Source organism: Rattus norvegicus, chromosome 20 (assembly GCF_036323735.1).
Source record: "Rattus norvegicus strain BN/NHsdMcwi chromosome 20, GRCr8, whole genome shotgun sequence".
NCBI classification, from domain to species: Eukaryota; Metazoa; Chordata; class Mammalia; order Rodentia; family Muridae; genus Rattus; species Rattus norvegicus.
Window position 1 is genome coordinate 10,850,501 of NC_086038.1, and position 27,940 is coordinate 10,878,440.

The window sequence follows — 27,940 nt, forward strand, 5'->3', positions numbered from 1 at the left end:
AGACACATGCCCTTGACGACATTCAACATCCATTCGTATCCAAAAGCCCTAAAGAAATTAGGAATGGCACGGCCTACCTCAACACAAAATGCTATATACTTCCAGCCCACATCGTACTTAATAGCGAAGAAAGATCTAAAAGCAAGAACGGAGCAGATGTTAGGGACTGTTAGATCTCAGACTGTTCATATATCCAGAAATGATTGATAACCCTGGGCCACCTTGAACAGGACTATAGAAGGATTTCTGGCAATCAGATAAAGCCAACATTGTTCAAGAACTTATGGAGTGAGTTCCCCTTCTGTCAAAAGGAGTCCTTTCCCTTGCCTCTGGCATATGAAAGCCTATGAGGGCCTCTGGGCTCCTGTAGCCCCTATTCACAAACACTCATTACACATCCCAAAGCCCCAACACTAGCATCTTGGCCCTTCTCACCTCTGCAGGCTTCCCTCCTCTCAGATACCACACTGCTCTCTATATAATGACAAGATTTTTACCCCAGCCCTGAGGATGTCAATGTCTCCACTATTCTTTCTCGCTATCCTCCCTTCTCTCACAGATAGCTCTGGCCATGTCTAGTCTTCTACATTTCGCTTGTTTGTGTGGTTCTTTCTCTGCTCTGGACTCTTACAGATAATTCTGGCTGTCCTCCCACCACTCTCTCTCTCTCTCGCTGTGTGTCCCTCTCTCTGTCTCTCTGTCTCTCCGTCTCTCTTTGTCTCTCTCTGTCTGTCTCCCCCCTCTCTTTCTCTCTCTCTCTCTCTCTCTCTCTCTCTCTCTCTCTCTCTCTCTCTCTCTCTCTCTCTCTCACAATAACTACCACTACCCCTAACAACAGAGCATCCATCCCAGTGGGTTGTTTACTGCACTCCTTTGCACACATATACGTTGTCTGATTTCATAGTCACAGCAATAAGACAGAGAAAGAAAGAAAGAAAGAAAGAAAGAAAGAAAGAAAGAAAGAAAGAAAGAAGGAAGGAAGGAAAGAAAGGAAGGAAGACGGAATACAAATAGGAGAGGAAAAAAACCAAAGCGTCCTCATTTCTAGACAGTGTTCTTACATAAAAGCACCCAATGACTCCATCAGAAACGCTTAAATCTGATTTAAAAAAAAATTCTAGCAGAATAACAGGATATAAAGTTACGGTATAAAACTGTTCCTTTCCCATATCACAATGATGAACAAGTAGAGAAAGAAATCAAGAATAATCAGGATCTCCTTTATAGATGCCTCAAGAACCAAACTACTTGTAAATAAACCAAGAAGGTGGAAGGAAGAAAGGAGGAGGGGCTCCAGTGGAAGGGAGGACATCCCCCATCATAGAGCCCAGAATCAGTAGGGTGAAGGTGGTTGTGATACAAAAGTCAATGTACTGCTCATCAAAATCCCAATAGCCTTCTCTGAAGAAATAGGATAACAAGTCCGAAAATTCACAATGAAACAAAAAAGACTATCTATCCATCCAGCTATTTATCTATCCATTCATTCATCCATGTATGTATAATGTATGTATGTATGTATGCATGCATGTATCTATCTATCTATCTATCTATCTATCTATCTATCATCTATCTATCATCTATCTATCTATCATCTCCCTATGTATGTATGTAGATATCTCTATCTATCTATCTATCTATCTATCTATCTATCTATCTATCTATCTATCTATATTGGAGTCACGGTTTCTCTGTGTAGCCCTGGCTGTCTTGGAATTCTGTAGATCAGGCTGCCCTCAAACTCACAGACCCACCGCTGGGACAAAAAGTGTGTGCCACCACACTCCTCCAGCTTGACACCTTGAGTTTTTAAAGTCACCCGAACACAGAGATCAGTGCTGGAGGTGTCACGATGCTTCATCTCAACCCGCGCAACAGTTATAAGTGCCAAAAGCAGTGTAGTGCCAGCACAGAGGTAGCTGCGTAGGCTAGTTAAATAGAAGACCCAGTTATAGCCAAAAGAGTGCCAGCAGGCTAGAGAGATGGCTCAGTGGGTAAGGTGCTTTCTGTGCAACCATGAGGACCCGAGTGGATTCCCAGCACCAAGGTGCAATATGGGTAGAGAGGCAAGCATCTTTACCCTTAGCACCAGGGAGCTTCCATGAGAGACCTTGTCTCAAAAAAACTAAGGTGGAGGGTTATAGAGGAAGGCTCTCAATGTTGACCTTTGGGCCCCATTCCCCCAAATAAAAAAATGCCAAAATATCTCAGGGGAAAGATGGCCTTTTGAACAAATGGTGCTTGGAAAATTGGATTGCAGTTCGTGCCTTGGATCAGAAGAATGGAACCCCTGTGTGCGCTCCCAGAAGGCCTCCAGAGGATGTGTTCTACCGAAATAAGGGCACCGACCCAGAAAGAGCTCACAAGGAGCCACCACAGAAGACAGAGAAAGGAAAAGCCAGAGAAACAATGAGGGAGATTCCGGATATCAACAGCAAAGCTAAGGGAAGGCTAAGGGCTGAGTGTGTACACAGGGGCTCCGGCTTAGGGAGGGTCAAACACCGAGGGATGGTGGACTGGCTGCTTTTGTGTCAGCCTGACACAAGCCAGAGTCATGAGAGAGGAAGGAGCTTCAGTTGAGGAAATGCCTCCATGAGATCCAGCTGTAAGGTGTTGTCTCAATTAGTGATCAGTGGGGGAGGGCCCAGCCCACCGTGGTTGCAAGGCAGTAAGCAGCAGCCCTCTGAGGCCTCTGCCCCTGCCTCCAGGTTCCTGCCCTATGTGAGTTCCGGTCCTGACTTCCTTTGGTGATGAACAGCCATGTGGAAGTGTAAGCTGAATAAACCCTTTCCTCCCCGACTTGATTTTTGGTCACGATGTTTCACCTTAGCAATAGAAACCCTGACTGAGACAGAGGGCCAAGAGCTGAGAGATGCCAGGCCTGAGGGATACCAGGGCTGAGGGCCAGTCAGAGTTGAGGGGAGAGCCAGAGCTGGCCTGTGAATTCAGAATACTAGAAGGGATGTTTACAAGAAGTAACATGATCAGTGCCTGGAGGTGTTTGTCCTCAGGGCTTGGGGACACTTAGGGGACAGTCTGGGTAGGTGTAATGGCCGGAGTATAAGAAAACAAACACAAACAGAAGAAGTGATCAGCTCCAAGAGGAGGGAAAAATTCAAACTGAAACTCATATGAATGCAGAGATTAAACCTGCCCCCCTTACACTGAAAAACTCAATGAAGAGAATGCTGAAATAGATAGGAAATAAAGTATCACTAAATAATAAATGGCGGGTGCCCTGAGGTAGGGGGTTTGCCTGATGCTGTCTGTATTCTGATGTTAATACTGGTTCCTCAAGAGGGGTTCCCCATGATGAGCAGACCATCATACTGAGAATATGATGATCTCATGTGAACCTTCTCCCCCAGTTAACTGGTCAAGAAAAGGCTAGAGCTGGTGATCGGGCCATGGAGGGGAAAGGTGGGACTAGAAGCTTGAGAGTGGGGGCAGGTAGAAGGAGAGGAAAAACATGCAGGAGAGAGAGGAGGAACTGAGAAAAAGGAGGAGAAGAGAAGATGGACCAGAACCGCATGGCCAGGAGAGACCACAAGTAGCGAGGGATCTTACAGCCGGGGAATAAGTTTGTGTAGCGTTAGATCTGCCCGATCTAGGCATATGGCTTACAATTAAATATGGGTTGTATGTTTTTATCCAGGCTTATTAGGGTTGGCAATTCCAGCAACACTCTGATTTAAGGGAAACTGAGGCAGTATTGCCTCCAGAATGGGAGGAGGGGCCCCCAGAGGGTGAGAGACCAGAATGTTGTCCTCCACGGTAGGGAATTGGGTCATATCTAAAGACAAACACTAAAACAACAACAACAGCCACAGAATAGCATGCTATTGTAATAAGTTGTCAACAAAAAGTCTGTGGGGTGGCCATTGTCTGCAGGAACAGAGGGTTCTGCAGCATGGAAGGACATGGCACTGGGCCAGTGAGAATCTTGTCTGATAGAGCTTGTCTTCCTGGGGACAGTGTGAGAGAGGCTGGGGCTGTGGGGAGGGGAGAGTTCTCAGGTCCCAGCTCCACCCAGTCAAGTTGTCCCATGGTCCCTCTCAGGATAAGGATGTGCCTTGACCCTGCTGTGACCTACGCTCCCAGTCATAAACTGGCTGTGTTGTCTGGGAACAAGATGATCAACAAGGAAAGGAAAGAAGCTGCTCCATGAGGAAACATACACGGGAGGGAGGGACATAAAAACCCCAGGGCTGGGTACCTCACACACACAACACACACACACACACTTGAGCTCACACTCACACAGGCACCCGTCCTGGTCCAACCCCCACCATGGCTGACACCTGCTGCACAAGGACCTGCGTGATCGCTGCATCCACTACATCTGTCTGCTCCAGTAATTTGAGCTGTGGTAGCCGGATTTGCTCGCCCAGCATCTGTACAGGTGCCTCCTGGCAGGCAGACAATTGCCAGGAGAGCTACTGTGAGCCCCCATGCTGTGCCCCCAGCTGCTGTGCCCCAACCCCTTGCCTCCTCTGCACCCCAGTGAACTGTGTGTCCAGCCCCTGCTGCCAGTCTTCCTGCTGCACACCCTCATGCTGCCAGCAGTCTAGCTGCCAGCCAGCTTGCTGCACCTGCTCCCCCTGCCAGCAGCCCTGCGGTGTGACCCTTTGCTGCAAGCCTGTCTGCTGTGTGCCAGTCTGCTGTGGTGCTTCCTCCTCATGCTGCCAGCAGTCTAGCTGTGAGCCCTCTTGCTGCACCTCCTCCCCCTGCCAGCAGCCCTGTGGTGTGACCCTTTGCTGCAAGCCTGTGTGCTGCACACCCATCTGCTCTGGCTCCTGCTGCCAGCAGTCTAGCTGCCAGTCCTCCTGCTGCCAGCCCTCCTGCTGTGTGCCTGTCTGCTGCAGGCCTGTGTGCTGCACACCCATCTGCTCTGCCTCCTCCTCCTCCTGCTGCCAGCCCTCCTGCTGTGCTCCTGTGTGCTGCAAGCCTGTGTGCTGCAAGCCCTGCTCCAGCCTGTCCCTGCTGTGCAGCCCTGTGTGCAGACCTGCCTGCTGTGTGCCCACCTCCTCCTGCTGTGCCTCCTCCTGCCAGCCCAACTGCTGTCGCCCAGCCTCCTGTGTGTCCCTGCTGTGCCGCCCTGCCTGCTCCAGACAGGCCTGCTCTGGACACAAGTCCACCTGCTGAGTGCCAGGACCCATGAAAGCAGCAGGGCACAGGACTGTACCTCCACCAGCCTTACTTGTCACTCATGCAGGCACAGCTCAGAAGACAGATGTATACAGCCTGAGGAGAAACCTGAGTATAGTTTGGCCCCTTAGAAGGCCCAGCATGTTCTGCCTCCACCAAGTCCCAGGTTGCTGGCTTCTCCTACATGTCCCTTCCTGTCTGGATGACCTTGCTGCTGTGGTCAGCTGTACCACTCTAGAGCTCTACACATCAATAAAGCTTCCTCTGATCTACTCTGTCTCCATAGTGACTGTCATCCTTCTCCACAGGCTCTGTCCCTTCAGCTCTGAGGCATAGACTCCTTACACAGATCCTGGACAGCTCCTGTCCCCTTGTTCCATGCTCTGATACTGGGATCCCAGTTCTACCTCCTCTGGGACTGGGCTGTGCTTTCCTGTCTTGGGGCTCACCGAGTGTCTCTGATACAGCCACAGAAAGGGTTTCATTATGAGGAAGAGGTGTGCCACGGAGGGGAGGGGAAGGGGAAAGAAGGGGAGGGAAGGGTTCATCCTTCTCCTGAGATCCTTAAACTCAGTGTCAAAGTCACCATGAATCTCTGAATCTCTGGACTGAATCTCTGAATCTATAAGCTAGCCAGAATTCAACGTTGTCTTGTATAAGAGTTGCATTAGTCATGGTATCTGTTCACAGAAGTAAAACCCTAACCAAGACAAAATATTAACAGTTCTATAAACCATTAACTGCACAGAGGAAAGAGAGAGGAAGAAAAGAAACAAAGAGCACAGAACAACTAGACGAAAAGCAGGAAAAGGACAGGCATGAGCCTGCACCTTCATCAATGACTCTGAATGTGAGCAGTCTTGATTTGTCAGGTAAAAGACAGATCATCTGAGTGTGATTTAGAAAAACAAGACCTAACAGAATACCACCCTCAAGAAATTCCCAGTATCTGAACAAGGCAGAGACTGAGAGCCAGAAAGAAAGGCATAAAGGTGGCTTCTTGGGGAAATGGAACTTGAAGACTACAGGAGTGCCTAGCCTTACTTCTGACAAAACAGAATTAAGATAAGCAGAAGAAAGAGATAGACGTGTAACCAAATAACGACCAAGGGGTCAGTTCATCATAAAGACACCAGACTATTAACCCATACGCACCCTGTGGTGGTCCTCCCACCTCACACAGCAAGCAGCCTTTGAACAACAAGGAGATAGAACCTGATAATGAGCAACTGTGCTGTGCAGCGGCCGCCCTGGCAGTGGGTGGTGCAAGCAAAAATCCACAAAAGCATGAGCTACTGGAGCAGCAGATCAAAGGACATGACAGACACCTGCAGAACATTCCTGGACTTGACAGACATCTTCAGAACATTCCTGGACTTGACAGAAATCTCCAGAACATTCCTGGACTTGACAGACATCTCCAGAACACTCCTGGACTTGACAGACATCTCCAGAACATTCCAACAGCCATAGCATACACGTTCTTTCCTTTGGCACATGGAACTTTCTCTACCTAGCATAGACCAGATCAGAGGGTACAAAACAAGTCTTAACAAACCACACACCGCCAAAATATCACCCTATGTCTTTTCTGATCACACTGTGCATCTGGAAGAATCAGAAAGAAAAACTTGGGAATTACAAATGCTCAGAGACTGAGCAGCACATTTTATTTCAATGATTCCCAGAGTAGCAAGCTTCCTTATGGCACCTGCATATCCACTTAGCTTTGGTAAACAACCCATCCCCCTTACTGCCCCTTGCCTGCTTAAAACATTCCACCTCTGGATTGTTCTACTTTTATATAACATGTTCAGCTACCCCTCCACTCTGTCTGAATGACTACCAACCACTAAGTCCCCTTCCTAGTCTTCCAAGCTCCATACACACTCAGACCCACAGAAGTGCACACATGGAAACATAAGAAGTTACACTCCGAATATAAGTGAGAATTCATATAATTCATTTGTCTTTCGAACCTGTGTGGCCTCACTCAATATCAGCGACTGAGAGCAAGACTGAGGTTCCCCAGGCTACAGAGGGAGCATCAGAGAGGGACACAGATTTCTTGTGTTGTTTTTGGTTTTGGTTTTGGTTTTACTTCCTGATTGTTTTTAGCATTTCAAATTTATTTTTTCAGATTTATTTATTTTACAGCAGGGCTCTATCTGCAGGTACACCTACATGCCAGAAGAAGTTACCAGGTCCCATAACAGACAGTTGTGAGCCACCATGTGGCTGCTGGGAATTGAACTCAGGACCTCTGGAAGAGCAGCCACTACTCTTAACTTCTGGGCCATCTCTCCAGCCCCTTGTTTTGTGTTTTTACATGGGGAAGGGACTATGGGGCTCAGTGCTCATGACAGCCACACACTGTGTCTGCCGTTCTATCGAAATGTGCCCTTACAACTAAGATGGTAAAGCTATAGGGTAAGCTATGCCAATAAGACATAGTTGACATATTTTCAGAGATAACTGAAATCCTTCCCCAAAGTGACAGGGCTCTTGGAACTTCATGTCCACAAAGCACAGTGAACTCCAGGGAGAAGAAACTCAAAAGTCACTGAAAAGACACACTCTGATGCAGTTACTACAAGACGATGGTACCAGTTAGAAGCTCATTTCTCACCTGAATCTGAGGCCAGGAGGCAATGGTGTGGTGTGCTTATAGGATAGGGAGGAAACAGTCTACTCAGGAGTGGGCAGCAGCAAACTGCCCTTTAAGCAAAAACATGGAGAGGTGTCCATGAGATCTGTTATCCACATTCCAACTACTTCGAAAGCTGAAGCAGGAGAATCACAAGTTTGAAGTCAATCTAGAAATTACCTTATCTGGAAACAAGAGAAAATATACAAAAGTGCTAAGATCTTTTAACTATGACAGCATGGAACGCTTGGGGGAAAGTGCTGGAGGCCAGGCTTAAGTTATGCAAAAGAAAAAGAAATGAGGAAAAATGAAGCTATTTCTGCATAGGTAGGGGAGCTCATAGCTCACAGAAATGTTCGGTAATAGAGGCTTGTTTTTATTCATGACAGACAGAACTCAGAATAGCATTTGAACGCACGGGAGGAAATGAAGTCTGTCTACAACTGGTCACCAGACTGCATGGGGTTTTTCCCTGCAACTCAATTCCCTCCTATGTCACCAGTCGCTGTGACAGGCTACATTCTTCAGGGTGCTCTTCTGTCTACTCCATCTGGCTTATGTAAACACACATCCATGACCCTGTGTCCACCTGTCATTTTAGTTATTTACGTCTCCTTTTCCTTTCCTTGGGTTGAACATCGTCCACTGTTGCTCTTTGTTGCCCTCATTCCCGAGGCTGTTTTCCTCTGACCTCCATGTCTGGCTCAAATCTGCATTTCCTATGTGCTGCTGGCTCTGGGTTGTTTGTGCTTCCTGCTCCTGGTTCCTCAGGTTGTGGGTTTAGATGACTGGTCTGGGCTCTTCCTTCCTGGCTATGAATTTACCTCTTGTGCTGTTTTGGCCACATCCCAGTGCCTCATGTTTCTTCCACCCTCCCCCCTGACTGCTTGGCTATCTAAATATGTCTTCTAATTCTACAGATTAGTGTAAAATCTCCAGTTCTCTTTCTGTTTTGGTTTCTATTTCTTTCTATTGTGAGATGATATCTCATATTATCTCCACAAGTTCAAGTTCATCAAGATGCTATTGGCCTAAGCTGTGAGCCGACCTCCAGGGTGTGGGAAGCTGGTGCTGCTTTGCATGTTTTACCTGGCTGTGCATGGTGTTCTCCAAGCCCTCCTTATCCTATATAATCTTCTTCTTAAAAGATTTATTTAGCTTATTTATTTATTTTTTTGGCATTTCTTTTTTTTATTACTTTTTTTTATTAACTTAAGTATTTCTTATTTACATTTCGAGTGTTATTCCCTTTCCCGGTTTCCGGGCCAACATCCCCCTAGTCCCTCCCCCTCCCCTTCTTCATGGGTGTTCCCCTCCCCATCCTCCCCCCATTGCCGCCCTCCCCCCAACAATCACGTTCACTGGGGGTTCAGTCTTAGCAGGACCAAGGGCTTCCCCTTCCATTGGTGATCTTACTAGGATATTCAATGCTACCTATGAGGTCAGAGTCCAGGGTCAGTCCATGTATAGTCTTTAGGTAGTGGCTTAGTCCCTGGAAAGCTTATTTATTTATATGAGCACATTGTAGCTGTCTTCAGACACACCAGAAGAGGGCATCAGATCTCATTCAGATGGTTGTAAGCCATCATATGGTTGCTCAGAATTGAACTCAGTATCTCGGGAAGAGCAGTCAAGGCTCTTAACCACTGAGTAGTCTCTCCAGCAATTCTATTTCTTCTTTTCACAGTACTGTACTAACAATGGCTTGCGGATATGGCCAGCTATCCTCAGTGTACCAGAGCTGTTCCCTTCTTTCCTGTTCAACTTCATATAGATTGGGGTCTATGGAATGATGATCACGTGGTCTTGTTACATAAATTGATCTCTGTGTTGATCTTTAGTATTACATTGTTTCCTAACCATTTGATTCCTCAGCATATCCTGGCTACTATGATCTTGTTACCCAGCTCCGGTGGTTACTGTTTCAGGTGTCTCTTGCATTTTTATCCATAAGTACCTCAGGTCTAAAGTGTATGAAGTGGCCCAGGGGAGTGGATTTGACCTGAGAGAGTCAAAGAAGTTAAGCACAATGATAGACCATCCATGAAGGAAGAGCCCAGGGCTGATAGCTTTAGAGAGGAACAACAGCAAACATTTGGAAAAGAATTATGAACTCTCCCACTACCACTCCCTCCCCCCCACACACACACACTACAAACTCAGACTGAGCCCAGCATCATAGGAAAGGAATGCACAGGGCAGGCTGTGAGCCGAGGAGCACACAGCTGACTCAGCAGCTTTAGAGACCTAGGTGTTCTACTGCAGGGGACTGAGGAACCTCACTTCCATCTCAATCATGGACAAAAGATGCCTAGAAAGATCTGACACCCCTTCCTAGTAAGGACACTCAGCAATCCGTCAAACATAATATTCTCAGTGCAAAGTGGGACCTTCCTAATGTCAGGAACAAGGTATGATGTCTATCTCCACTCAGCACTGCACTGGAGCCCGAGCCTAAGCCATTAGGCAATAAAGAATAGGATTACCAGCTGTAAAGTCCTTGGGATCAAAGCCATCGTGATGCTCCAGCAGCAGTGATGATGGGTGTTAACATCAGTGGACTAAGTCCAATCACCTGTTCTCTAACAACAGCACCAGATCACCCAGTGAGCAAAGGACAGTGTCTTCCATGAACAGTTCTGGGACATCACATGCTGAACATACACTAATGCTGCACCAAAAAATAAAAAACATTCAAAATGTATGAGAAAACCAAATACATGAACTAGAGCTATGCAATCCTAAAAGAAGGCATAGAAGCCAATCTCCTGACTGAAGCCTCAACTGTGGTATCTCAGACAAGTCACAAAAACACAAGGGACACAAGAGCAGAGAAATTAAATACCCAAGATCAAGAAAGCAGTGGGCAGCAGAGGACATTGCTAGAGAATTCAATAATGAGGCTCAGAACAGTGATGGTTGGAGAACGAGTTGCCCAGGATCCATCAACAACTCCATTACAGGAGAGACAACCTGATCTAAGACAAACTAATTACTTAAATAGTCAGTGCAGTCCTAAAGTATACACAGGGGTTCAATGGCCACTCCTTAAAGAAAATGCACAGATACTTACACTTAAACATATACATACATGTATATAAACACTTATAGTTATGCATACACATAAACTTACACTGACATATACACATATGTACACATACACACACATATACTCACACACACATCCAACTACACATACACACACAGACACAAAACATAGACTTATACATACATACATGAACATGCATACCAGTGCTCGCACACACACACACACACACACACACACACACCTGTGCACACACGCACACACACACAGTACTTGGAGCCCATGCCAGGTCATGAGGGATGAACTGGAAAGGACAGAGGGAAGCCGGTGCACCCCTGCGGCAGCTGTAACTAAACACACACCTGACGGCAGAGGAGGCTGTGGAGATCAGCAGTGCTGGGCACTCTCAGGGGACACAGACTGGACACAGCCCTGTAGTATCCCCAAGGCTAAACACGGAATCACATGGCTGAGCTGTTTTGTCTGCCCACAGGTCTCTGCCAAGGAGTCCGTGACATGTTCAAACGGGACTGTAAGAATATTCCTAGCAGAGCTGCTCACTGCCCCACAGAGGTGAAAACAGACCAACTTCCCATCACTCTCAGAGCTGAACTGTGATGCAGCCACATGAGAGAATATTGTTCAGTCATAAGGAAGGAACTCCTGGCAGAGCCATAATGGGATAAAAATGGTGATGTCAAGTTCAATGGCTCAAGGGACACACCAGCCAGGACACATCTCCATGGACACCCGAGGCCAGGCTTTGAGGCTCAAAGACTCACACTTTAAAAAATATGTTTCTAGTGCTGTCCTCTGCCATGGTCTTCTTCAGCTGCCTGTTTAAGGGCTGGTATCTGCTCTGACCTCTGACTTTTGACCTCCACAGAGGCTGAGGATGAGGCTGGAGGAATGGAGAGTAGAGGGTGAAGTCTGAAAGGCCCATGCAAAGCCTTATGAAATTAGGGGAGGCTGGGGATCCTCAGCTGAGGTCGGGAGAAACTGCAGGTCACGGGCAGAGGTGCAGAGGGGCCACGAGCTGTGGCTATCACAACACTCCAGCACGGCTCTGAGCCCAGATGCTGAAGAGACCTGTCAGACATGCACTTGTGTGTATCAATAGAACAGAGGTTGTGTGAGAAGCTCCAACATGTATGAAAGGCAGAGAGCCCACACTGTGTGGCTCAGGAGGCCTACTCAGCACAGCAAGTGCTGATCTCTGCTCCCTTGTTACCCTGCATGCACCTCTGTCTACTGCTTTCTGGGGCAGCCCTGAGCCCAGGCATTGGACACTATCCAGGATGCTGGAAAGCAGAGGCTGTGAGTGGGATGCTCTGGCCACAGGGCTGGTCTGGGATGCAGGGGAGATAAGTCTGTGATGGCCCATCACCTCACCCAGCAGGTTGGACCATCCCTCTGAGGACAGGGCTGGAGGACACATTAGTCTTAGAGCACAGCACTCATCACCAAGTCCCTGGCAGGAGCCATGAGGCAGAGGGCACAGGCTCAGCCCAGGAAGTCTGTGCTTTCCCTCCAGATGTGTTGATTGTTAGAGCAACCAGCACAACAGGAGTTAATGACTGAGTCCCACAGAGCTCCCTCCAGGAACAAGGAAAGGAAAGTGTGCAGAGCCTCCTGCAGCAAAACACACCCTGAGGATAAAAGCCCAGAGCTGGGAGCACCTCAGACACACACTCACACACTCCACCAACACTCACATAGTCACTCAACACACACTCCCAACTCCCAGCCAACCCCGCCATGGCCGCCTCCACCATGTCTGTCTGCTCTGATGCTCGCACCAACTCCTCCTGGCAGGTGGACGACTGCCCAGAGAGCTGCTGTGAGCCCTGCAGCTGTGCCCCCAGCTGCTGCCAGCCCAGCTGCTGTGCTCCTTGCTGTGCCCCCAGCTGCTGTGTCCCCAGCTGTTGCCAGTCCAGCTGCTGTGCCCCCAGCTGCTCTGCCCCAACCCCTTGCCTCCTCTGCACCCCAGTGAGCTGTGTGTCCAGCCCCTGCTGCCAGTCTTCCTGCTGCACACCCTCATGCTGCCAGCAGTCTAGCTGCCAGCCAGCTTGCTGCACCTGCTCCCCCTGCCAGCAGCCCTGTGGTGTGACCCTTTGCTGCAAGCCTGTCTGCTGTGTGCCAGTCTGCTGTGGCGCTTCCTCCTCATGCTGCCAGCAGTCTAGCTGTGAGCCCTCTTGCTGCACCTCCTCCTCCTGCCAGCAGCCCTGTGGTGTGACCCTTTGCTGCAAGCCTGTGTGCTGCACACCCATCTGCTCTGAATCCTGCTGCCAGCAGTCTAGCTGCCAGTCCTCCTGCTGCCAGCCCTCCTGCTGTGTGCCTGTCTGCTGCAGGCCTGTGTGCTATACACCCATCTGCTCTTCCTCCTCCTCCTCCTGCTGCCAGCCCTCCTGCTGTGCTCCTGTGTGCTGCAAGCCTGTGTGCTGCAAGCCCTGCTCCAGCCTGTCCCTGCTGTGCAGCCCTGTGTGCAGACCTGCCTGCTGTGTGCCCACCTCCTCCTGCTGTGCCTCCTCCTGCCAGCCCAACTGCTGTCGCCCAGCCTCCTGTGTGTCCCTGCTGTGCCGCCCTGCCTGCTCCAGACAGGCCTGCTCTGGACACAAGTCCACCTGCTGAGTGCCAGGACCCATGAAAGCAGCAGGGCACAGGACTGTACCTCCACCAGCCTTACTTGTCACTCATGCAGGCACAGCTCAGAAGACAGATGTATACAGCCTGAGGAGAAACCTGAGTATAGCTACACCACTCAGTTAGACCAGCATGTTCCTTCTCTACCAGGTCCCAGGTTGCTGGCTTCACCTTTGGGTCCCTCCCTGTCTTGATGACCCTGCTGGTGGTCAGCTGTACCACTCTAGAGCTCTATACATCAATAAAGCTTCCTCTGATCTCCTCTGTCTCCATAGTGACTGTCATCCTTTCCCAGAGACTCTGTCCCTTCAGCTCTGAGGTTTAGAGTTCTTACACAGATTCTGGACAAGTCCTGTCCCCTTGTTCCCTGCTCTGATACTGGGATCCAGGTTCCACCTCCTGGGTCTGGGCTGTGCTTTCTTGTCTTGGCGCTCACCCAGTGTCTCTGATACATCCACAGAAAGGGTTTCATTACGAGGTAGAAGTGTGCTGCAGATATGAGATGAGGGAATGGAAGGGAAGGGGAGGGTTTATCCTTCTCCTGAGATCCTGAAACTCAGTGTCACAGTCACCGTGATGATAATGGACTGAATTTCTGAATCTGTAAGCCAGCCTCAATTAAATGTGGCCTGTATAAGAATTGCATTAGTCATGGTATCTGTTCACAGAAGTAAAACCCTAACCAAGACAAAATATTAACAGTTCTATAAGCCATTAACTGCACAGAGGAAAGAGAGAGGAAGAAAAGAAACAGAGAGCACAGAACACCTAGACGAAAAGCAGGAACAGGACAGGCATGAGACCGCACCTTCATCAATGTCTCTGAATGTGAACAGTCTTGATTTGTCAGTTAAAAGACAGATCATCTGAGTGCGATTTAGAAAAACAAGACCTAACAGAATACCACCCTCAAGAAATTCCCAGCATCTGAACAGCACACAGGCCAAGAGCCTCAAAGAAGGGCATAAAAGTGGCTTTGTGGGGAAATGGAACTTGAAGACCACAGGAGTGCCTATGCTTACATCTGACAAAACAGAATTAAGACAAGCAGAAGAAAGAGATAGACGTGTAACAAAATAACGACCAAGGGGTCAGTTGATCATGAAGACACCTGACTATTAACCCATATGCACCCTGTGGTGGTCCTCCCACCTCACACAGCAAGCAGCCTTTGAACAACAAGGAGATAAAACCTGATAATGAGCATCTGTGCTGTGCAGCGGCCGCCCTGGCAGTGGGTGGTGCAAGCAAAAATCCACAAAAGCATGAGCTACTGGAACAGCAGGTTAAAGGACTTCACAGAAACCTCCAGAACATTCCTGGACTTGACAGACATCTCCAGAACATTCCAATAGCCACAGCATACACATTCTTTCCTTCGGCACATGGAACTTTCTCTACCTAGCATAGGCCAGATCAGAGGGTACAAAACAAGTCTTAACAAACCACACACCGCCAAAATCTCACCCCACGTCTTTTCTGATCACACTGTGCATCTGAAAGCATCAGAAAGCAAAACTTGGGAATTACAAATGCTCAGACTCAGCAGCACGTTTTATTTGGATGACTCCCAGAGTAAGGCAAGCTTCCTTATGGCACCTGCATATACAATTAGCTTTGGTAAACACCCCATTCCCCCTTACTGCCCCTTGCTTGCTTAACCCACTCTACCTCCAAATCATCCTTCTGCTTCTATATAACATATTCAGCTACCCCTCCACTCTGTATGAGTGCCTCCCCACCCCCCAGACCCCCTTTCTAGTTTCCCAAGCTCCATTCACACTCAGTCCCATGGAAGTACGCACATAGAGACATAAGAAGTTACACTTTGTATATGAGAGAGGTTTCACATAATTCATTTGCCTTTCTGAACCCGTGTGCCTCACTCAGTATGATACTTTTCCAGTTCCTACAATTCCTTCAGATTCCATGTCCCCTGTAAAATTCCACTGTACACATATGCAGACTTCATTCTCTAGTAGGTGATGGACACTAAGGTGAGCCCATTTCCTTCCCACTGTGAATAGAGCATCACTGAACATAGATGTGTCACAACACTATGCTCCAGCTGGTGGGATGGCCCAGTGGGTAGAGGTGCTTGGGTGAGGCTCTGGCAGACTGAGTTGCAGCCTGAGATCCCACCAAGTGGCAGAAGAGAACTGACTTCTAAGAATTCTCCTCTATCCTCTATATGCACACATTGGTGCACCCATGCACTCGGGTACAAACACACGCACGAACACACAGTGTTTTTTTTTTTTAAGAATTCTTTATTTTATTTATATGAGTACACTGTAGCTGTTTTCAGACACACCACACACCAGAAGAGGGCATCGGATCCCATTACAGATGGTTGTGAGCCACCATGTGGTTGCTGGGATTTGAACTCGGGACCTCTGGAGGAACAGCCAGCACTCTTAAGGACTGTGCCATCTCTCCAGCCCCTTCTTTTGTGTTTTACATGGGGAAGGGGCTATGTGGCTCCATGCTCATGAGAGCTCCACACTGTGCCTGCCATTCCATCGAAATGTGCCCTTTACAGCTAAGATGTAAAGCTCAAGGGTAAGCTATGCCAATAAAAGATAGTTGACATATTTCCAGAAATAACTGAAAACCTTCCCCAAAGTGACAGGGCTCGTGGGCCTCATGTCCACAAAGCACAATGAACTCCAGGGAGAAGAAACTCAAAAGTCACTGAGAAGACACACTCTGATGCAGTTACTACAAGAAAACAGTGCCAGTTAGAAACTCATCTCTCACCTGAATCCAAGGCCAAGGGGCAATGGTGTCTCATGCTTATAGGCTAGGAAGGAGACAGTCTACTCAGGAGTGGACAGCAAACTACCATTCAGACCAAATGGCGAGGTGTCCGTGATAGTTGTTACCTACACCCCAACTACTTAGAAAGCTGAAGCAGGAAGATCACAAGTTCAAAGCCAACCTAGTAACGACCTTTTCTGAAAACAAGAGAAAATGTACAAAAGTACTATGATATTTTAGCTACTCCAACACGGAATGCATGAGGGACCGGTACAGGAAACCAGGATCAAACCTCTGTTACACAAAAGGAAAAGAGAAGAGAAGAGAAGAGAAGAGAAGAGAAGAGAAGAGAAGAGAAGAGAAGAGAAGAGAAGAGAAGAGAAGTGAGGAGGGGAGGGGAGGGGAGGGGAGGGGAGGGGAGGGGAGGGGAGGGGAGGGGAGGGGAAGGGAGGGGAGGGGAGGAGAGGAGAAAGTAAAGTATTTCTGGATAGTTGGGGGAGCTCATGGCTCACAGAAGTGCACTGTAATAGTTGATTTTTTTTATATTCATATCAGAAAGGACTCGGAATAGCATCTGAAGGCACAGGAGAAAATGAGGTCTGTCTATACCTGGTCTCTAGACTGCATGGAGTCTGCCCCTGATGCCTGAGTTCCCTCCTTTGTCACCAGCCACTGTGACAGGGCACATGGTTCAGGGTGCTCTTCCGTCTACTCCATCTTGCTTATGTAGACACACATCCATGATCCCGTGTCCACCTATGGTTTTAGTTATTTACGCCTCCTTTTCCTTTCCTTGGGTTAAACATCAGCCAGTGTTGCTTTTTGTTGCCCTGTTTCCCGAGGCTGTTTTCCCTCTGACCTCCATGATTGGCTGTAATCTGTATTTCCTATGTACTGCTGACTCTGGGTTGTTTGTGCTTCCTGCTCCTCGTTCCTCGAGGTGGGGGCTTAGATGACTGGTCTGGGCTCTTCCTTCATGGCTATGAGTTTACCTCTTGCGATGTTTTGGCTGCATCTCAGTGCCTCTTGTATCTTTCAGACCCTTCCCTGACACTCTGACTATCTAAATATGTCTTCCACTTCTACAGATTGGTGTGACCTCACCAGGTTTTTCTGTTTTGGTTTCTATTTCCTTCCATCGTGAGACGATGCCTCACATGGTCTCAACAATTTCAAATTCATTGAGATGCCTTTGACCTAAGGTGTGAGTCAAACTGCAGGGTGGGGGAAGCTGCTATTGTATTGGGTGTTCTGTGTTGCTGTGCACAGTGTTCTCTGAGCCCTCCTATTCCTTCTATTATCTTCTTCAAAAGATTTATTTATTTTATGTATATGAGTACACTGTAGCTGTCTTCAGATACACCAGAAGAGAGCATGACATCCCATTATAAATGGTAGAGAGCCAGTATCTGGTTGCTGGGAATGGAGCTGAGGACCTCTAGAAAAGCTCTTAACCACTGACCTGTCTCTCCAGCAATTCTATTCCTTCTTTTCACGGTACTGCACTAACAATGGCTTTCAGATATGGCCAGCTATCCTCACTGTACCAGAGCTGTTGGGTTCTTTCCAGTTCACCTTCATATAGATTGGTGTCTGTGTAATGATAACCAGGTGGTCTGGTTACATAGTTTGAACTCTGTGTTGATCTTTAGTGTTACATTGTTTCCTAAATATTTGGCTCCCCAGCACATCCTGTCTACTCTGATTTTGTTACCCAGATCACAGTGGTTACTGTTTCAGGTGTCTCTTGCACTTTTATCCATCAGTGCCTCAGGTCTAGAGTGTACGAAGTGGCCCAGGCCCACCGATTTGACCTGAGACAGTCAGAGAAGTTAAGCACAGTGAAAGACCATCCATGCAGGAAGAGCCCAGGGCTGATAGCTTTAGAGAGGAACAACAGCAAACATTTAGAAAAGAATTATGAACTCTCCCACTCCCACTCCTCACCCACACAACGCTCAGACTGAGCCCAGCAGCATAGGAAAGGATTGCACAGTGCAGGCTGGGAGGCGAGGAACACAGAGCTGACTCAGCAGCTTTGGAGACCTGGGTGCTCTACTGCAGGGGACTGAGGAACCTCACTCCCATCTCAGTCATGGACAAAATGATGCCTAGAAAAATCTGACACCCCTTCCTAGTAAAGACACTCAACAAGTCATCTAACAGAACATCCTCAGTGTAACACAGGACACCCATGAAGCCTGCCCTGGACCCTTCCTAAGGTCAGGAACAAGGTGTTGATGTCCACATCCACTCAGCACTGAACTGGAGGACAGAGCCTAAGCCATTAGTCCATAAAGAATACGATTACCAACTGTAAAGCCCTTTGGGTCAAAACCATGGCCATGCTGCTTCTGCAGCAGAGATGAAGAGTGGGACCATCAGTGGACTAAGCCCAATCACCTGATTTCTACCAACAGTGACAGAGCACACGGTGAGTAAAGACAGTCTCTTCCATAAGTGGTTCTGGGACAGTCGCATGGTGAACACAATGCTATACACTAATGCTGCACCAAAAAAGAAAAAATTTCAAAATGGGTCAGAAAATCAAATACATGAACTAGACCTATGAGATTTTAGAAGAAGGCATAAAACCAATCTCCTGACTGAAGCCTCAACTGTGGCGTCTCAGACAAGTCACAAAAACACAAGGGACAGAAGAGAAGAGCAATTAAGCCACCAAGATTAAGATAGCCGTGGACAGCAGAGGACATTGTTAGAGATTTCAATGATGACCCTCAGAACACTGATGGTCCAGGGAAACTGCTGCCCAGAATCCATCAACAACCCCATGACAGGAGACACAACTCGATCTAAGACATAGGATTGTCCAAACTAATTTCTTAAACAGTCAGTGCAATCCTAAGGAGGGCATAGGGGTTCAGGGGCCACTCCTTAAAGAATAATACACATAAATTTACACTTAAAAATACACATACATTTACATAAACACTTATAATTATACACACACATACACTTACACTTACACATAAATTTACACATATACTTACACATTCACTTACACACACATACACTTACATACATATATACTACACACACATACCAACTTACACATATGCATATGCACACAATACACTGACACATACACTTACACTTACATATACACTTATATGTACCAATACACACATAGACTTACACATGCACACTGACTTACAAATAAATATATGCACAGATATACACATATACTTATGTTACACATAAAGCTATAGTTATAAGTATACATATACACACATATACTTACACATGCACATACACATATAGACTTACTCATACACAAAACTTAGACTTATACATACATATATTCACACACATGCACACGTGTATGCGCACACAAACACACACACACACACAGTACCTGGAGCCCATGCCAGGTCATGAGGGATGAACTGGAAAGGACAGCGGGAAGCCGGTGCACCCCTGCGGCAGCTGTAACTAAACACACACCTGACGGCAGAGGAGGCTGTGGAGATCAGCAGCGCTGGGCACTGTCAGGGGACACAGACTGGACACAGCCCTGTAGTCTCCCCAAGGCTAAACACGGAATCACATGGCTGAGCTGTTCTGTCTGCCCATAGGTCTCTGCCAAGGAGTGGGTGATATGTTCAAACGGGACTGTAAGAATATTCCTAGCAGAGCTGCTCACTGCCCCACAGAGGTTCCCATCACTCTCAGAGCTGAACTGTGATGCAGCCAAATAAGAGAATATTGTTCAGTCATAAGGAATGAACTCCGGACACAGCCGTGATCGGATAAACATGGAAATGTCATGTTCAACGGCTCAAACGACACGCGAACCAGGACATCTCTCCACGGGCTCCCAGAGGCCAGGCTTTGAGGCCCAATGGCTCTCATTTTAAAAAATGTGTTTCTAGTGCTGTCCTCTGCCGTGGTCTTCTTCAGCTGCCTGTTTAAGGGCTGGTATCTGACCTCTGACCTCTGACCTCTGACTTTTGACCTCCACAGAGGCTGAGGATGAGGCTAGAGGAATGGGGAGTAGAGAGTGGGGTCTGAAAGGCCCATGGAAAGCCTTATGAAATTAGGGGAGGCTGGGGATCCTCAGCTGAGGTCAGGAGAAACTGCAGGTCACTGGCAGAGGTGCAGAGGTGTCACGAAATGTGGCTATCACAACACTCCAGCACGGCTCTGAGCCCAGATGCTGAAGAGACCTGTCAGACATGCACTTGTGTGTATCAATAGAACAGAGGTTGTGTGAGAAGCTCCAACATGTATGAAAGGCAGAAAGCCCACACTGTGTGGCACAGGAGGCCTACTCAGCGCAGCAAGTGCTGATCTCTGCTCCCTTGTTACCCTGCATGCACCTCTGTCTACTGTTTTCTGGGGCAGCCCTGAGCCCAGGCATTGGACACTGTCCAGGATGCTGGAAAGCAGAGGCTGTGAGTGGGATGCTCTGGCCACAGGGCTGGTCCGGGATGCAGGGGAGATAAGTCTGTGATGGCCCATCACCTCACCCAGCAGGTTGGACCATCCCTCTGAGGACAGGGCTGGAGGACACAATAGTCTTAGAGCACAGCACTCATCACCAAGTCCCTGGCAGGAGCCATGAGGCAGAGGGCACAGGGTCAGCCCAGGAAGTCTGTGCTTTCCCTTCAGATGTGTTGATTGTTAGAGCAACCAGCACAACAGGACTTAATGACTGAGTCCCACAGAGCTCCCTCCAGGAACAAGGAAAGGAAAGTGTGCAGAGCCTCCTGCAGCAAAACACACCCTGAGGATAAAAGCCCAGAGCTGGGAGCACCTCAGACACACACTCACACACTCCCCCAACACTCACACAGTCACTCAACACACACTCCCAACTCCCAGCCAACCCCGCCATGGCCGCCTCCACCATGTCTGTCTGCTCTGACGCTTGCACCAACTCCTCCTGGCAGGTGGACGACTGCCCAGAGAGCTGCTGTGAGCCCTGTGGCTGTGCCCCCAGCTGCTGCCAGACTAGCTGCTGTGTTCCTTGCTGTGTCCCCAGCTGTTGCCAGGCCAGCTGCTGTGCCCCCAGCTGCTGTGCCCCAACCCCTTGCCTCCTCTGCACCCCAGTGAGCTGTGTGTCCAGCCCCTGCTGCCAGTCTTCCTGCTGCACACCCTCATGCTGCCAGCAATCTAGCTGCCAGCCAGCTTGCTGCACCTGCTCCCCCTGCCAGCAGTCCTTCGGTGTGACCCTTTGCTGCAAGCCTGTCTGCTGTGTGCCAGTCTGCTGTGGTGCTTCCTCCTCATGCTGCCAGCAGTCTAGCTGTGAGCCCTCTTGCTGCACCTCTTCCCCCTGCCAGCAGCCCTGTGGTGTGACCCTTTGCTGCAAGCCTGTGTGCTGCACACCCATCTGCTCTGGCTCCTGCTGCCAGCAGTCTAGCTGCCAGTCCTCCTGCTGCCAGCCCTCCTGCTGTGTGCCTGTCTGCTGCAGGCCTGTGTGCTGCACACCCATCTGCTCTTCCTCCTCCTCCTGCTGCCAGCCCTCCTGCTGTGCTTCTGTGTGCTGCAAGCCTGTGTGCTGCAAGCCCTGCTCCAGCCTGTCCCTGCTGTGCCGCCCTGTGTGCAGACCTGCCTGCTGTGTGCCCACCTCCTCCTGCTGTGCCTCCTCCTGCCAGCCCAACTGCTGTCGCCCAGCCTCCTGTGTGTCCCTGCTGTGCCGCCCTGCCTGCTCCAGACAGGCCTGCTAGGTCAGAAGTCCAGCTGCCGAGTGCCAGGTCCCATGAAAGCAGCAGGGCACAGGACTGTAACTCCAACAGCCTGTAGTTGACACTCATGCAGGCACAGCTCAGAAGACAGATGTATAAAGTCTGAGGAGAAACCTGAGTGTAGATCTGCCCCTTAGAAGGCCCAGCATGTTCTGACTCCACCAAGTCCCAGGTCGCTGGCTTCTCCTTCCTGTCCCTTCCTGTCTGGATGACCCTGCTGCTGTGGTCAGCTGTACCACTCTAGAGCTCTACACATCAATAAAGCTTCCTCTGATCTACTCTGTCTCCATAGTGACTGTCATCCTTCTCCACAGGCTCTGTGCCTTCAGCTCTGAGGCTTAGAGTCCTTACACAGGTCCTGGGCAGCTCCTGTCCCCTTGTTCCATGCTCTGATACTGGGATCCCAGTTCTACCTCCTCTGGGACTGGGCTGTGCTTTCCTGTCTTGGGGCTCACCGAGTGTCTCTGATACATCCACAGAAAGGGTTTCATTATGAGGAAGAGGTGTGCCACGGAGGGGAGGGGAGGGGAGGGGAAAGGGGAAAGGAGAGAAAGGAAGGGGAGGGGGGAGAAAGGAAGGGGAGGGGAGGGGAAAGGGTTAGGGAGAGAAAGGAAGGGGAGGGGAGAGAAAGGAAGGGGAGGGGAGGGTTTATCCTTGTCCTGAGACCCTGAAATGTGGTGTACAGCCACCATGATGATAATGGACTGAATCTCTGAACCTGTAAGCGAGCCCCAATTAAATGTTGTCTTTTATAAGAGTTGCATTGGTCATGGTATCTCTTCACAGAAGTCAAACCCTAACCAAGAGAAAATATACACAGTTCTACAAGCCATTAACTGCACAGACGAAAGAGAGAGGAAGGAAAGAAACAAAGAGCACAGAACAACTAGAAGAAAAGCAGGAACATGACAGGCATGAGACCGCACCTTCATCAATGACTCTGAACGTGAACAGTCTTGATTTGTCAGTTAAAAGAAAGATCATCTGAGTGCGATTTAGAAAAACAAGACCCAACGGGATACCACCCTCAAGAAATTCATAACATCTGAACAGTACACAGGCCAAGATACTCAAAGAAGGGCATAAAAGTGGCTTTGTGGGGAAATGAAACTTGAATACCGCAGGAGTGCCTATGCTTACATCTGACAAAACAGAATTAAGACAAGCAGAAGAAAGAGATAGACGTGTAACCAAATAACGACCAAGGGGTCAGTTCATCATAAAGACACCAGACTATTAACCCATATGCACCCTGTGGTGGTCCTCCCACCTCACATAGCAAGCAGCCTTTGAACAACAAGGAGATAACCTGATAATGAGCACCTGTGCTGTGCAGCGGCTGCCCTGGCAGTGGGTGGTGCAAGCAAAAATCCACAAAAGCCTGAGCTACTGGAGCAGCAGGTCAAAGGACTTGACAGACACCTGCAGAACATTCCTGGACTTGACAGACATCTTCAGAACATTCCTGGACTTGACAGACATCTCCAGAACATTCCAACAGCCACAGCATACACGTTCTTTCCTTCGGCACATGGAACTTTCTCTACCTAGCATAGACCAGATCAGAGGGTACAGAACAAGTCTTAACAAACCACAAACGGCCAAAATCTCACCCCACGTCTTTTCTGATCACACTGTGCATCTGGAAGCATCAGAAAGCAAAACCTAGGAATTACAAATGCTCAGAGACTCAGCAGCACATTTTATTTTGATGATTCCCAGAGTAGCAAGCTTCCTTATGGCACCTGCATATACACTTAGCTTTGGTAAACACCCCATGCCCCCTTACTGCCCCTTGCCTGCTTAAAACATTCCACCTCTGGATCATCTTCTACTTTTATATAACATGTTCAGCTACCCCTCCACTCTGTCTGAATGCCTCCCAACCACTATGTCCCCTTCCTAGTCTTCCAAGCTCCATACACACTCAGACCCACAGAAGTGCACACATGGAAACATAAGAAGTTACACTTCGAATATAAGCGAGAATTCATATAATTCGTTTGGCTTTTGAACCTGTGTGGCCTCACTCAATATCAGCGACTGAGAGCAAGACTGAGGTTCCCCAGGCTACAGAGGGAGCATCAGAGAGGGACACAGATTTCTTGTGTTGTTTTTGGTTTTGGTTTTGGTTTTACTTCCTGATTGTTTTTAGCATTTCAAACGTAGTTTTTCAGATTTATTTATTTTACAGCAGGGCTCCATCTGCACGTACACCTACATCCCAGAAGAAGGTACCAGGTCCCATAACAGACAGTTGTGAGCCACCAAGTGACTGCTGGGAATTGAACTCAGGACCTCTGGAAGAGCAGCCACTACTCTTAACTTCTGGGCCACCTCTCCAGCCCCTTGTTTTTTGTTTTTTGTTTTTTAACATGGGGAAGGGACTATGCGGCTCAGTGTTCATGACAGCCACACACTGTGTCTGCCGTTCCATCGAAATGTGCCCTTACAACTAAGATGGTAATGCCCAAGGATACGTAAGCTATGCTAATAAGACATAGTTGACATATTTCCAGAGATAACTGAAATCCTTCCCCAAAGTGACAGGGCTCTTGGAACTTCATGTCCACAAAGCACAGTGAACTCCAGGGAGAAGAAACTCAAAAGTCACTGAAAAGACACACTCTGATGCAGTTACTACAAGACGATGGTACCAGTTAGAAGCTCATTTCTCACCTGAATCTGAAGCCAGGAGGCAATGGTGTGGTGTGCTTATAGGATAGGGAGGAAACAGTCTACTCAGGAGTGGGCAGCAGCAAACTGCCCTTTAAGCAAAAACATGGAGAGGTGTCCATGAGATCTGTTATCCACATTCCAACTACTTCGAAAGCTGAAGCAGGAGAATCACAAGTTTGAAGTCAATCTAGAAATTACCTTATCTGAAAACAAGAGAAAATATACAAAAGTGCTAAGATCTTTTAACTATGACAGCATGGAACGCTTGGGGGAAAGTGCTGGAGGCCAGGCTTAAGTTATGCAAAAGAAAAAGAAATGAGGAAAAATGAAGCTATTTCTGCATAGTTAGGGGAGCTCATAGCTCACAGAAATGTTCGGTAATAGAGGCTTGTTTTTATTCATGACAGACAGGACTCAGAATAGCATTTGAACGCACGGGAGGAAATGAAGTCTGTCTACAACTGGTCACCAGACTGCATGGGGTTTTTCCCTGCAACTCAGTTCCCTCCTTTGTCACCAGCCACTGTGACAGGCTACATTCTTCAGGGTGCTCTTCTGTCTACTCCATCTGGCTTATGTAAACACACATCCATGACCCTGTGTCCACCTGTCATTTTAGTTATTTACGTCTCCTTTTCCTTTCCTTGGGTTGAACATCGTCCACTGTTGCTCTTTGTTGCCCTCATTCCCGAGGCTGTTTTCCTCTGACCTCCATGTCTGGTTCAAATCTGCATTTCCTATGTGCTGCTGGCTCTGGGTTGTTTGTGCTTCCTGCTCCTGGTTCCTCAGGTTGTGGGTTTAGATGACTGGTCTGGGCTCTTCCTTCCTGGCTATGAATTTACCTCTTGTGCTGTTTTGGCCACATCCCAGTGCCTCATGTTTCTTCCACCCTCTCCCCTGACTGCTTGGCTATCTAAATATGTCTTCTATTTCTACAGATTAGTGTAAAATCTCCAGTTCTCTTTCTGTTTTGGTTTCTATTTCTTTCTATTGTGAGATGATATCTCATATTATCTCCACAAGTTCAAGTTCATCGAGATGCTATTGGCCTAAGCTGTGAGCCGACCTCCAGGGTGTGGGAAGCTGGTGCTGCTTTGCATGTTTTACCTGGCTGTGCATGGTGTTCTCCAAGCCCTCCTTATCCTATATAATCTTCTTCTTAAAAGATTTATTTAGCTTATTTATTTATTTTTTTGGCATTTCTTTTTTTTATTACTTTTTTTTATTAACTTAAGTATTTCTTATTTACATTTCGAGTGTTATTCCCTTTCCCGGTTTCCGGGCCAACATCCCCCTAGCCCCTCCCCCTCCCCTTCTTTATGGGTGTTCCCCTCCCCATCCTCCCCCCATTGCCACCCTCCCCCCAACAATCACGTTCACTGGGGGTTCAGTCTTAGCAGGACCAAGGGCTTCCCCTTCCATTGGTGATCTTACTAGGATATTCATTGCTACCTATGAGGTCAGAGTCCAGGGTCAGTCCATGTATAGTCTTTAGGTAGTGGCTTAGTCCCTGGAAAGCTTATTTATTTATATGAGCACATTGTAGCTGTCTTCAGACACACCAGAAGAGGGCATCAGATCTCATTCAGATGGTTGTGAGCCACCATATGGTTGCTCAGAATTGAACTCAGTATCTCGGGAAGAGCAGTCAAGGCTCTTAACCACTGAGTAGTCTCTCCAGCAATTCTATTTCTTCTTTTCACAGTACTGTACTAACAATGGCTTGCGGATATGGCCAGCTATCCTCAGTGTACCAGAGCTGTTCCCTTCTTTCCTGTTCAACTTCATATAGATTGGGGTCTATGGAATGATAATCACGTGGTCTTGTTACATAGCTTGATCTCTGTGTTGATCTTTAGTATTACATTGTTTCCTAACCATTTGATTCCTCAGCATATCCTGGCTACTATGATCTTGTTACCCAGCTCCGGTGGTTACTGTTTCAGGTGTCTCTTGCATTTTTATCCATAAGTACCTCAGGTCTAAAGTGTATGAAGTGGCCCAGGGGAGTGGATTTGACCTGAGAGAGTCAAAGAAGTTAAGCACAATGATAGACCATCCATGAAGGAAGAGCCCAGGGCTGATAGCTTTAGAGAGGAACAACAGCAAACATTTGGAAAAGAATTATGAACTCTCCCACTACCACTCCCTCCCCCCCCCCCCACACACACACTACAAACTCAGACTGAGCCCAGCATCATAGGAAAGGAATGCACAGGGCAGGCTGTGAGCCGAGGAGCACACAGCTGACTCAGCAGCTTTAGAGACCTAGGTGTTCTACTGCAGGGGACTGAGGAACCTCACTTCCATCTCAATCATGGACAAAAGATGCCTAGAAAGATATGACACCCCTTCCTAGTAAGGACACTCAACAATCCGTCAAACATAATATTCTCAGTGCAAAGTGGGACCTTCCTAATGTCAGGAACAAGGTGATGATGTCTATCTCCACTCAGCACTGCACTGGAGCCCGAGCCTAAGCCATTAGGCAATAAAGAATAGGATTACCAGCTGTAAAGTCCTTGGGATCAAAGCCATCGTGATGCTCCAGCAGCAGTGATGATGGGTGTTAACATCAGTGGACTAAGTCCAATCACCTGTTCTCTAACAACAGCACCAGATCACCCAGTGAGCAAAGGACAGTGTCTTCCATGAACAGTTCTGGGACATCACATGCTGAACATACACTAATGCTGCACCAAAAAATAAAAAACATTCAAAATGTATGAGAAAACCAAATACATGAACTAGAGCTATGCAATCCTAAAAGAAGGCATAGAAGCCAATCTCCTGACTGAAGCCTCAACTGTGGCGTCTCAGACAAGTCACAAAAACACAAGGGACAGAAGAGAAGAGCAATTAAGCCACCAAGATTAAGATAGCCGTGGACAGCAGAGGACATTGTTAGAGACTTCAATGATGACCCTCAGAACACTGATGGTCCAGGGAAACTGCTGCCCAGAATCCATCAACAACCCCATGACAGGAGACACAACTCGATCTAAGACATAGGATTGTCCAAACTAATTTCTTAAACAGTCAGTGCAATCCTAAGGAGGGCATAGGGGTTCAGGGGCCACTGCTTAGAGAATAATACACATAAATTTACACTTAAAAATACACATACATTTACATAAACACTTATAATTATACACACACATACACTTACACTTACACATAAATTTACACATATACTTACACATTCACTTACACACACATACACTTACATACACATATACTACACACACATACACTTACCCAAACACACCAACTTACACATATGCATATGCACACAATACACGTACACTT

The 27,940-nt window shown here is 47.9% G+C and overlaps 3 protein-coding genes across 19 annotated transcripts in view; 2 read left to right on the forward strand and 1 right to left on the reverse strand.

Annotated features, from left to right (window-relative positions):
* Positions 1-27,940, reverse strand: part of Tspear (thrombospondin-type laminin G domain and EAR repeats) — a 172,921-nt gene that overhangs the window by 79,136 nt on the left and 65,845 nt on the right. The window lies entirely within an intron of this gene.
* On the forward strand, positions 4,061-13,472 carry Krtap10-10 (keratin associated protein 10-10). 12 transcript variants are annotated; one of them, XM_063279677.1, is made up of 3 exons: positions 12,600-12,702; positions 12,799-13,073; positions 13,164-13,472. In XM_063279677.1, the coding sequence occupies exons 1-3, from the start codon at positions 12,600-12,602 to the stop codon at positions 13,470-13,472; spliced, it is 687 nt and encodes a 228-aa protein (XP_063135747.1). The 12 variants fall into 12 exon arrangements, with proteins under 12 accessions (XP_038955106.1, XP_008771070.1, XP_038955109.1 ...); XM_039099178.2 differs by lacking the exon at positions 12,600-12,702 and adding an exon at positions 4,061-4,871 and having other exon boundaries at positions 12,836-13,472; XM_008772848.3 differs by lacking the exons at positions 12,600-12,702; positions 12,799-13,073; positions 13,164-13,472 and adding exons at positions 4,061-4,746; positions 4,837-5,145.
* On the forward strand, positions 21,101-21,934 carry Krtap10-8 (keratin associated protein 10-8). Of its 5 annotated transcripts, XM_063279678.1 has the most exons (3): positions 21,101-21,204; positions 21,286-21,661; positions 21,773-21,934. In XM_063279678.1, exons 1-3 carry the CDS (start codon positions 21,101-21,103, stop codon positions 21,932-21,934), a joined length of 642 nt encoding a protein of 213 aa, XP_063135748.1. The 5 variants fall into 5 exon arrangements, with proteins under 5 accessions (XP_063135748.1, XP_038955118.1, XP_038955117.1 ...); XM_039099190.2 differs by having other exon boundaries at positions 21,101-21,481; positions 21,650-21,934; XM_039099189.2 differs by having other exon boundaries at positions 21,101-21,433; positions 21,551-21,934.